Source organism: Anoplopoma fimbria, chromosome 21 (assembly GCF_027596085.1).
Source record: "Anoplopoma fimbria isolate UVic2021 breed Golden Eagle Sablefish chromosome 21, Afim_UVic_2022, whole genome shotgun sequence".
Taxonomy (NCBI): domain Eukaryota; kingdom Metazoa; phylum Chordata; class Actinopteri; order Perciformes; family Anoplopomatidae; genus Anoplopoma; species Anoplopoma fimbria.
This window is the reverse complement of record NC_072469.1, coordinates 1,352,860-1,365,284: the sequence shown is the minus strand read 5'-3', so window position 1 is coordinate 1,365,284 and position 12,425 is coordinate 1,352,860. Positions and strand designations below refer to the sequence as shown.

The 12,425-nt window shown below is 35.2% G+C and overlaps 1 protein-coding gene across 1 annotated transcript; it reads left to right on the top strand.

Annotated features, from left to right (window-relative positions):
* The first annotated feature begins 1,744 nt into the window (after positions 1-1,744).
* On the top strand, positions 1,745-11,862 carry rmc1 (regulator of MON1-CCZ1). Its single transcript, XM_054622855.1, has 21 exons — positions 1,745-1,940; positions 3,077-3,153; positions 3,274-3,358; positions 3,481-3,537; positions 3,714-3,800; positions 4,102-4,242; positions 4,497-4,600; positions 4,853-4,942; positions 5,047-5,152; positions 5,411-5,519; positions 5,622-5,666; positions 5,947-6,000; positions 6,138-6,266; positions 6,571-6,677; positions 6,757-6,876; positions 7,266-7,343; positions 7,562-7,666; positions 8,411-8,479; positions 8,613-8,700; positions 9,363-9,500; positions 10,432-11,862. Exons 1-21 carry the CDS (start codon positions 1,842-1,844, stop codon positions 10,509-10,511), a joined length of 1,968 nt encoding a protein of 655 aa, XP_054478830.1. The 5' UTR covers positions 1,745-1,841; the 3' UTR covers positions 10,512-11,862.
* Positions 11,863-12,425: the final 563 nt, after the last annotated feature.

Here is a 12,425-nt window from a genome sequence, read left to right as displayed (position 1 = left end):
CTGTTTTTGTTTGCAGTGATTAAGATGATTAAAGTAGATTTAAGATTTTTTTTTTGACATTAATTCAGAAAATGTGTGTTTTTGAGCTCAACTGATTAAAGAAATGAAGGTTTCTCTCAGTGCAGAGTCACGTGGTGTTATGGTGGATTCATTCTAATGTGGAACTCTGCAGAACCTCTGACATTAAAAGGTGAACATGAAAACTCTTATTTTGTCTTTTTATTTATTGCTTTTATACAAATTATTATTTTTATTTTATTATAATATAATGTCAGTTAAACACTTGAAGGTTTGTTATGTTTATCACAAGGTTACATGAACTAAATAATCACGTGATAGTCAGACCGTCACATGACTCCCTGCAGCAAAAACAAGCAGACATCCGATCTGACTCCTTCAGAATAAGAGTTAATCTCTACAAATATGAGCTGGCACCAAAAAAAAAATGTTGTTTACAAGGTGAAAATAATAGAAGTTTTAATAAGTGCTACAAGAATTTCTGAGTGTATTTACTGTCATAAGTAATAGAATAATGTTGGGATTAAAAAAAATATGGATTTAATTTTACCAGAAATGAATCGCAAGAAAGTACAAAAGTAGGATTTGTAGAAGTTTGAATATCACTCACTGTATCAAACACACAGAGCTTTCAATGATACAAAGGAAATACATTAAAATAAACATTTAATAAGATAATGAAGATACTGATGAAATAAAATGTATTAAAAGAGAAAATAGTTTAAAAATAGTTAAAGTTTGCACAAAAAAACCCTTTTGTTAATGATTTATTTGTTTTGTCTAGAGGTTAAAATAATATAGAATTAATGATGGATAAATAGCAATAAAGTTGAAGCTGTAAAATGTCACGTCTATTATGTGCAGAAACATAAAAATATACAGTACCAGTCAAAAGTGTGGACACACCTTCTCATTCAACTACTTTGAAGAATGTAAAATATAAAACATATTCTGGTTTGTTGAGCATTTGTTTGTTTACCACATAATTCCATATGTGTTCCTTCATAGTTTGGACGTCTTCAATATTAATCTACAATGTAGAAAAAATAAAAAAAATAAAAACCATTGAATGAGAAGATGTGTCCAAACTTTTGACTGGTACTGTAATTTGATGCCAATTATTAATCAATAATATAATCCTTTATTAGTCCCTCAGCGGGGAAATTTACAGGATTACAGCAGCATAGAGGATAGTGCAAACAAGATCAAAAATAAGTAATTATAATTATAAATAAGCAAATGAGCAATAAAAAACCCAGTAAAAAACAGTAAAGAATCCACAATAACTGAAATATTATATATACAGACAGAAACTATTATAACTATTGTATTGCACAGAGTATTAGTAATGCACAGGTTTTCAGTGTCATGTGGTCTACTGGGGTATAACCAGCAATATATTGAATTGTAATTAAAATACAAAATATACATGTCCTTTTTATTTACTAGGTAATGAAATCAAACAGCAATTTACATTACATAAGAATTGTTTTTTATGGCAACAATTCATAAAATCTGGTACTGTATTTTGATGCCAATTATTAATCAATAACCAGCAATATATTGAATTGTAATTAAAATACAAAATATACATGTCCTTTTCATATTTTATTTATATATTATTACATAAGAATTGTTTTTTATGGCAACAATTCATAAAATCTTATTCCTTGTATGTTAAAAACCAACATGGCTTTTATTCTGAAGGCCCAAACCGGAACGCGGAAGTGAGACGAGCCTCCGGTGACGTCACTCCTCTGTGCTGTGGCCGTCGGGACTCTGAGGGTTAAAAACTACAATAAAAGGCTGAAAACTACAACACGATGAGCGGGCTGCACTACCTGGAGCTCTGCGAGGCGCCGGTGCAGTTTGAGAACGCGACCAGCGTCAACAACGTGTTCTTCGACGAGGCCAACAAGCAGGTGAGCTAGGCTAGGCTAGGCTAGTTAGCATGGAGGCTAGGCTAGTTAGCATGGAGGCTAGTTAGCAGCTAGGCTAGTTAGCATCGAGGCTAGGCTAGGCTAGTTAGCAGCTAGGCTAGGCTAGTTAGCAGCTAGGCTAGGCAGCTAGTAAAAGTAGCAGCTAGGCTAGTTAGCAGCTACAAAAAACTAATACTACACAAAATACACAAAATACTAATACTACACAAAATACAGTAAAAGTACTAATACTACACTGTCAAAATACTACACTACAGTAAAAGTACTAATACCACACTGTCAAAATACTATACTACAGTAAAAGTACTAATACTACACTGTCAAAATACTATACTACAGTAAAAGTACTAATACCACACTGTCAAAATACTCTTTTGCAGTAAAAGTACTAATACCACACAAAATACTACAGTAAAAGTAATACTACACTAAATACTACACTACAGTAAAAGTAAAAGTACTAATACCACACAGTAAAAAGGTACTAATACTAAAATACTATACTACAGTAAAAGTACTAATACTACACTGTCAAAACTACTACACTAATACACACTGTAAAATACTATACTACAGTAAAAGTACTAATACTACAGTAAAAGTACTAATACCACACTGTCAAAATACTACACTACAGTAAAAGTACTAATACTACACTGTCAAAATACTATACTACAGTAAAAGTACTAATACCACACTGTCAAAATACTACACTACAGTAAAAGTACTAATACCACACAAAATACACACTGTCTAAAATACTACACTACAGTAAAAGTACTAATACTAAATACTACACTACAGTACTAATACTACACAGTAAAAATATGATATTACAGTAAAACCCTAATACTGAAAACGTTGGTACTAATACCAGAGTGTACAAATACTCTGTTATACTAAAAGTACTAATACCACACTGTTTTCACTTTTATGGTCAGAGTTATAAAATATATAAAATATGATATATTTGGATAATATAGATTAATTAAAAATATATTATTTGTGCTTCAAATTAAAAATGCAAAAAAACAATTTGGTGTAAAATAAATTCACATTTTATTTTGTCGATGCTGCAGGTGTTTTTCTGATTTTTCACTTCCTGTTTCCTGCTGCAGGTGTTTGCGGTGCGTTCAGGGGGAGCCACAGGTGTGGTGGTCAAAGGCCCGGAGGACAAGAGCAGCGTTGCCTTCAGGTACATTCTGTCTGTGCAGGAAAATCTGAAGGGATTTGGTGACAATTCTCAATCTGCATTAGAGCTGTTATGTGTTATCAATAATCATATGTATTGATTATGGGATGTTTTCCTTCACAGGATGGACGATAAAGGAGAAGTCAAGTGCATCAAGTTCTCCATCGGAAACAAGATCTTGGCCGTTCAGAGGACTTTGAAATCTGTGGTGAGAAAAATGTAAAAATAAGGAAATAAGGATTTATTTGAATTAAAAAATAAACTTGTTATTTCTGATGTTGTTCATTGTGGAGCTCTGATCTAAACTATTGATTTTACGTTCTTCTGCAGGATTTCATCAACTTCATACCCGACTATCCGCACACAGAGTTCACGCAGGAATGCAAAGTATTACATCATCTCCTGTCTTTTATTATAATCAAAAGAAAAAGTATTTCCTCCTTTTTTTCTGTTGATTTTGATTTTCAGATATGAACTAAGAACAAATCAGGAGTTTAAAAGTAACAACGATAAAGAAGATGAATAAAATTGAACTTTCTGATTTTGTTTTTTTTGTCCTGCAGACGAAGAACGCGAGTGTTTTGGGATTCTGTTGGACCAACTGGAATGAGATCGTCTTCATCACCGACCAGGGAATAGAGTTCTACCAGGTAACTCAAAACAATACAGATGTTTGAGAAAAAAATGCTTCTTAAAGTTCAGTACATTCATTGCACATCAGGGTGTTTCTACAGAGTCTGGTGTGTGTTTAACATCAGTCTGTTGTGTGTTTAACATCAGTCTGTTGTGTGTTTAACATCAGTCTGTTGTGTATTTAACATCAGTCGTATTTAACATTATGTTCTGTTGTGTATTTAACATCAGTCGTATTTAACATTATGTTCTGGTGTGTATTTAACATCAGTCGTATTTAACATTGTGTTCTGGTGTTTTGTTGTCTCGTCCTCTCAGGTGTTTCCAGACAAACGCAGCCTGAAGCAGCTGAAGAGTCAGAGCATCAACGTGAACTGGTACCAGTACTGTCCGGAGACGGCCGTCATCCTGCTGTCCACCACCGTGCAGGGGAACGTCCTGCAGCCGTTCATCTTCAAGGTGACCTCTCACGCTTTATTTAACAAGTCTGATTATATTCAGTTCATATTTATAAGTGTTTGTTTTAATGTTGAGAGATTTGATATTGTGCACAAACAACTGGGCTACTAATTAAGATTTATTTAATGTAGTAATCTACAGAGTGACACTGACAAATGTTATAATTTGTGACAAAAAAAAAAATTTTGTTTTTAATTAAGTTGCTTATGAATCAGCTTGTTGTTATTTGTTTGTTGTTTGTTTGTTTTTTTCAGAATGGGACCATGTCCAAGATGTCCAAGTTCGAGATCGAGCTGCCGGTCGTCCCCAAACCGGCCAAACTCAGCCTATCGGAGAGGGACATCGCCATGGCAACCATGTGAGTCGTTGTCACGGCGATTGATTGTGAACCATCATCTCCATTCGAAGCTAGAAGTCAGAAATCTCACCTTCTCTTTTTAGTTTTTTGCACTTTTAGACTTTATTGTTTCTAATTTTTTTATGTTACCAGAGGTTCATGTTTATTTTTCTAAATTTGAATATGTGGAGATTTCTAGATTTTTGTATTGTCTTCTTTAATATTAATTATTGTTAAATATTCTAAATATTTAAGTTATTTCTCTCTCTGTAGTTATGGTCAGCTGTTTGTGATGTATCTGAAGCATCACTCAAGAACAGCCAACAGTCCCAGTGCAGAAGTGGTGCTGTATCACTTACCAAGGTACACACACACACACACACACACACACACACACACACACACACACACACACACACACACACATAAACTTTAATATAAAGAATATAATCTGTGTGTGTGTTCAGGGAGGGTGCGTGTAAGAAGACTCACGTGTTGAAGCTGAACACGACGGGGAAGTTTGCTCTGAACATCGTCGACAACCTGGTGGTCGTTCATCACCAGAGCTCTCAGGTTTGAGCTCTTATTCATATACAGGTGGATTTGATGTATTTGTACTTTGTTTAAGTATTTATATTTTATGCTAATTTAAGTATTATTGTTCTTTTTACTCCTCTACATTTATCTGACAGTGTAACTTCACAGATTAAGATTTACAAACAAAACATTTTATAAAATTGTAAAGTCAATTTTGATAATACTTTTGTACTTTTACTAAAGTCAGACCTTAAATGCAGTGTGTGTGTGTGTGTGTGTCTCTCTCTCTCACAGACGTCTCTGATCTTTGACATCAAGCTGAAGGATCCAGATCTTGCCGTCAACACACACCAACCTGTTCTTCCTGCTCGCTCCATCCACCCCTACAGGATACCACTGGCAGGTACCGACACACACACACACACACACACACACACACACACACACACACACACACAGTGTAGTGATCTTCAGTGTGTGTGTTCACGTTTGTGTCTCCCTGCAGTTCCAGCAGTCGTTCCCTCTCAGCCTCCAGTTCCATGTCAGCTCTGTATCCTTTTACCTCTAATAATAGTACTTTTACTCAGTACTGCAGGTACAAACGTACACAGTATTAGAACTCTTACTGTAACAGAGTACGTTTACAGTGTGGTGTTAGTACTTTTACTGTTCCAGTGTATTTCTACTGTGGTGTATATTGTACTTTTGCTGTAACATAGTATTTGTACAGTGTGGTATTAGTAGTTTTACTGCAGTAAATTATCTGAATACTTCATCCTCCTGCTGCTCTTTTACTGTGTGGACTCTCTGATCTTTAACCGACGCTCCAGACTCTTCATCATGGAGCGTCTTCCAACCCGACATCATCATCAGTGCCAGTGAAGGTGAAAACACACACACACACACACACACACACACACACACACACACACACACACACACACACACACACAATGTGACAATCTCTAAATAATGTTTTCTTACTGAGTGTGTGTTTCTTTTGTGTGTGTGTGTGTCTCAGGTTACCTGTGGTACCTTCAGGTGAAGTTGCCTCCGACCGTCAACCTGCTGCAGGACAAAGGAAAACTGATGGACTTCCTGTTACGACGGAGAGACTGCAAGATGGTCATCCTGTCTGTCTGCTCACAGAGTATGTCTGTCTGTCTGTCTGTCTGTCTGTCTGTCTGTCTGACTGTCTGTCTTTATGTGATGTTATTTAGGTATACAAGAACATTTTGTTGGTGAAGTTACACAATTAACGATTTATTATTATTATTATTATTATTATTATTATTATTATATTATTATTTTTAAAATTAATTTACTTAATAGTTTTTTTGCATTTATTTTTTTATATTTAATTTATTGTTATTTTTTTTATTTATGTTTGTTTACGTGGAATGAAAAAGTCAGTACCTTGTGTTGTTCACTTTGAAAATGCTTCACTGTCTCAGTCCTGGAGGGCGGAGAGAAGGGAAGTCTTCCTGTCGTGGCGACCGTGTTCGACAAACTCAACCAGGTGTATAAAGAATACCTGGAGGCCGAGCAGACCTACACTGTGGTGAGTGACAGTACCGCCGACCCTGCAGTATGTATGTATTTATACACATAATATTTATTAAAGATATTTGTGTTTGTAGGCGATGGAGTCCGGTCCGAGTCGATGCAGCGCGGCTCAGAAGCGTCCAATCAGAACTCAGGCTGTCGTCGACCAATCAGACATGTACACACACGTCCTGTCATCGTTCACAGAGAGGAAGGTACTAATACACACAAACAAACATAAACAAACTCCATTTATGTATCTGACAGACTGGAAGGAAAATATATTTTCTTGGTGTCATCGGGATGTTTTTAAACACATAACAAAAACACTTCCACTGCATTTATTTCTCTTAAGACACAAAATTTCACAAAAGTTGAATATTTTATTATATATATATATAATTATTACATTTTTCAGGTTTTGATTCAGATGCAAATACATTCCCTTCTTGTAGGAACTATTGTAGAATAATAACATTTACAAACATAAAATCCAGGAGAAACTTTAGAGAATATGTGTATTTTTCAATAAAAGAAAAGAATAATACATAATAGATTTACATAATACATATTTAAATGATTAAATACGATGTTTGTTCTTCAGGGCGTCTCCCATAAGTTCGTCATCGCGGTGCTGATGGAGTACATCCGCTCTCTCAACCAGTTCCAGATCACCGTTCAGGTAAAACTGAGCAGAGTGACGCCTCTCTGCTCAAAATCTTTTCTTCTGATTCTAGAGATTTTTATTATTATTATATTCCTTTATTGATCCCCATGGGGGAAATTCGGGTGTTGCAGCAGCTCAACTACAGAGAAACAAGGACCTCTCCTCTGGCGCCACCTTCAGGACGACCTTCACATCTCCACCTGTTTAAACTCATAGTTCTGTGTGTGTTTCAGCATTACCTGTATGAGTTGGTGATAAAGACGCTGGTGCAGCACAACCTGTTCTACATGCTGCACCAGTTCCTCCAGTACCACGTCCTCAGCGACTCCAAACCACTGGTGAGTTCTAACCTCTCCTCCATCTGGACCTCCTGTGGACATTTCTCCTGAAACTCATCAGACTAAAACTAAAGTCAAAAGTAGAAAACTATTTGGAGATGAGACTGAAACTCATTTGAAACGAGTTCTGAATCTTTTATTGTTGAAAATGAAGCGTGTTCACTTTTGATTTAGTTTCTTTTGTGAATCATAATCAAAAAAATCTGGTTTTCACTTGCAAGGAATTTGCCTTGGTGTAAGTAAGACAAAAAGAAACTCCAGAAACAGGAATTAATAGAAAAAAATATTTAAAAAAATACGTACAATATATATGTTTTTTAAATTATGAAAGAGCTGTACAGTTTTGTGCAGGAATATGCTAAATATTGACCATAATCAGGAGAAAAACAACAAAGATATCATGAAAAATGTATAACTTAATTCATAAAAGAGAAACAAAATAAACCCAAATTATTATATTATGTTATATTATTTTATATATATATTTATTTATATATTATATTTTTATTATATTATCTTTATTTAATTTTATTATTTTACGATATATTATATTATCACATTATATTTTATTATATTTGATAATATATTATTATATTATGTTTTTATTATATTATATTTATTTTATTATTTTATATTATATTATCACATTATATAATATATTATTTCATTATAGTATATTATATCACTATTTTAACTCAAAGTTTGTTTTCCATTTTTAATAATCAACCTTTCCTTTGTGTTCAGGCGTGTTTACTTCTGTCTCTGGAGAGCACGTATCCTCCTGCTCACCAGCTGTCACTGGACATGTTGAAGGTATCACACACACACACACACACACACACACACACACACACACACACACACACACACACACACACACACACTTTAAATAGAGACAAACTTTATTTAAATGTCATTATATTAACTTAATCTTGTGTGTTTTTAGCGTCTGTCCACGGCCAACGATGAGATCGTGGAGGTTCTTCTGTCCAAGCAGCAGGTTCTGGGAGCGCTCCGGTTCATCCGCAGTGTCGGTGCGTTCATGTTCAATTCGTCTCTTCAAGCAGACGTCTATCATTCTAACGGAATCTTTATTCTTACTGGAGCTCATTCATAAAGTTTTCTGTCCTGTTTTTTAAGAACAGATGATAAAAGGATCATCTTTCTCATTTCTTAAATTATTTATTAGTAGAACACTTTTAGCTGGTGATTCTTTTGTTTTCCTTTTTGTCAGGACTATTTGTTTGTTGTTGTAGTACCTGTTTTGTCCACAAGAGGCTAAATTGAACTAAAAGCATTCATGTTTTCTTCCAGGTGATTTTTTTTATTTCTACACACTCTAAACTAACAGTTCACATGTGTTTAAAAGTTATGTAACATTAATTTCATGTTTGGTTTTGGCTAGAAATGTATTTTAATCTGCTTTAAATAGAAAACAAGAAAGCTTTGAGTCTTATGTAGAACATGTGGTTGTGGTGAAACACGCCCTCTTGTGGCCGAATGGAATATTACAACAACAAAAGTCATGATCAGTTTGGAAAAAATGTAAAAGAATGCAGATGTTGTTGAACTTTAAGTCACAAAGAGAAATGAGTTTAGATCAGATTAGAACACGACAGCTGTAGTAATTTAACTGATCATGTTAATGTTATGATGAGTGTGTTTGGATGATTTATGAGCCGCGGGCTGTTTTCAGGCGGCCATGACAACGTGTCCTCCAGGAAGTTCCTGGACGCGGCGCGGCAGACCGGAGACCAGATGTTGTTCTTCACCGTGTTCAGGTCCTTCCAGCAGAGGAACCAGAGGCTCAGAGGAAGTCCAGGGTTCAACCCCGGTGAGAGGAGACACACACACACACACGTATACACACATATATACACACACATATACACACACACACACATATACACACATATATACACATATATATACATATACATATATATCTATATCTAATGTCAGATCAATAAGTAATGATACAGGAACAACTGATCATTAACTCATGAGGTCATCATTATTATTATTATTATTATTATTATTATTATTATTATTATCATTATTATTATTATTATTATTATTATTATTATCCTTTAGAGCTGCTGATGGTATTTGTCAGAAAACTCTTATCAAAAACTGTCACTCACTCAATTTTTTCTCCCCCGTTTCCCCGTCTCCATCCCTCCATCTCTACCTCCCTCGTCTCTCCCTGTCTGTCTTTCTGTTTTTCTATCCTTCTCCCTCCCCTCTTTCTCTCTGTTCATCTCTCTCTTCCCCTCCGTTACTCCATGTCTGTCTCTCTCTTTTCCTCTTCACCTCCCTGTCTGTCTCTCTCTCTTTCCCCGCCTGTCTCCCTCCGTCCCCCTAATTCCCTCCCTGTCTCTCCATCTCCATTCCTCCGCCCGTCTATCTCTCCCCCTCTCTTGTCTCTCCACTGTCTCTCTCTCCACATCTACCCTTTTCTCCCCCGCCCTCTTTCTCTCTGTTCGTCTCTCCCCTTTCATTACTCCATGTCTGTCTCCCTCCCCCCGTCTGTCTGTTTCTATCTCTTCCTCTTCACCTCCCTTGTGTCTCTTTGTTTTCATCTCCCGGTCTGTCTGTCCCTCCCCCATCCCTCTGTCTCTCTCTCCCCTTCCCTTGTCTATCGCTGTCTGTCTCTCTCTCTTTCCTCGTCTGTCTCCCTCGGCCTGTTTGTCTCTCCCTCTCCACATATTTCCCCCCCTGTCTCTCTGTTGTCTCTCCTCTCTCCCCCTCTCTCCCCCTCACAGGGGAGCACTGTGAGGAGCATGTGGTTCACTTTAAGCAGCTGTTTGGGGATCAGGCTCTGATGAAACCGTCGACCGTCTGAACCCGAAAACAAACAAACCAACTGATAACTGAAGTCAGCGGACGGAGACCATGAAGAACCACCACGGGGTCATCATCATCATCATCGTCATCATCGTCATCGTCACGGGTTAAAGACAGTCAAATAAACATCACATGCTGGTTACTCTGTGACACGGTAACACCTGATCCAGGTCTCTGAGGCCTCATGCAGCGGGTCACTAGGAAGAAAAACAAAACCATACAATAAATAATAAAGCATAACTGTCATTACACACATATATATATTTTAAAATGTTGGAGTTTAAAAGATCTGATGAAGAAGTATCAGCCAATAATAACCTAAAGGAACATTTAGAATCTTGGATTGAAGGTTCAGCATAAATATCTGCACTTAAAGGTCAGAATATTTTTTTTTTCAGCAGATTCATGTCAATTGAGAGTTTTTTGCAACTTAAACTGAAGTATATGGTTAATAAAAAACAAACTGCAGAATTCAAATATTTAAAAAAATAGTTTTTTGGATGAGAGACAGAGAAACTGGTGATATATTCCCAGGAAGTATTAATAATTAAATATAATAGTAATGATAATAAAGTGCTTATTGGTGAAACCTATCATATGTTCATTACAATGGAACATTTAAATCACAAAATATTAAGACTTTAAAACTTAATTTTCAAAAATGTTTCATATTTAGACTCTTAAAGTATATAAACTTTATTCTCAGAATATTTAAACTGCATTTCCTAAATGTCCGTTTAGGAGTTAAATAAAGTATGGTTAAAGGTGCAAAGCTCCACATTGTTTGCATTTCTATTGCTTTTAATCACGTTCTCTAAAAGGTACGCGGCCGTCTGTGAACAGAGACGCTCTGCTCTGATCGACATTACTCCTCTATATCTTTACATTTATAATAACTGCTTACTGTCATATTAATACTCTGAATGTTGAATTGAGCACCTCTAATGTTTTGGTAGAAATGTTCCTGCCCTGCTGCATGTCTGCTGGTTTCTTCTCTGTGCTTCTATAAGTTATCAGAAACCTGGAACGTTAATCAATTTAAAACAGGAAGACCAATAAACTCTGTTAGGTCAGGTGATGCGTCACCTTTGGTTGGCCGGACCACAAACTGTATGATGGGATGTTTTTGTACATAAGAAATGAATAATGTGTTTATTTTCTATGATAAAGAATTAATTATTGTGTAACTAACAGTTGCCTTTTGTTCATTTTGTTTTTAAATCAAAAAAAGCACTGAACTGTATAAAAAATGTTTAAATCATCTGTTGAATAATACTATATATATATAAATATATATGTGTCAGCATATTTTAAATGAACCTGTTTAAATGTGTACAGCTAATAAAGGATTTAACTACAGGTGTGTGATATCTGTGGTACATATATATATATTGTAGTGTAATAATTTCACATCAGGACTTTTAAGGTTACTAACAGGAAGAATAACAGACAACAAAAAGCAAGTAGTAGTATAATATCCTAAACAAAGTACAGTATATCCAAGAAAGACATTAAATGAGTCATTTTATGTTTATTTAAAACACCTTAAAAGGTCATAGTATAGTAAGTCGTAAAATGTCTTATGTTAAATGTCACGAAAAAAATCATGGTATATCGAAAAACGTCATTAAAGTCATAGAATAGTATGTTTAAAACAGTCAGTTACGTAAATCAAGATCAAAATCTAATTTATAAATGAATTTACTTTATTATTTACCTTACCAATTATTTACTAATTCATTTTTTTCCCCATTTTAATTTTAAATAAATAGCTCTTTCCACAAAACTAATTCACAGACTTAGTAACAAAGCGATTCATTGTCTAAAAAATGTAATTTTACATTTCCAACCATCATAAACAAGTTGAATAAACGCTTCTTAAAGCGGTGTTTAGTGTAAATAAAGACAAACA

What these genes read in the sequence shown, in the direction of transcription:
- rmc1 (XM_054622855.1), top strand. Translation starts at nt 1,842, where the DNA reads ATGAGCGGGCTGCACTACCTGGAGCTCTGCGAGGCGCCGGTGCAGTTT. An exon ending in TCGACGAGGCCAACAAGCAG is followed by an intron (nt 1,941 to 3,076) that starts GTGAGCTAGGCT and finishes TTCCTGCTGCAG; the next exon opens with GTGTTTGCGGTGCGTTCAGG. An exon ending in CTACAGGATACCACTGGCAG is followed by an intron (nt 5,520 to 5,621) that starts GTACCGACACAC and finishes GTCTCCCTGCAG; the next exon opens with TTCCAGCAGTCGTTCCCTCT.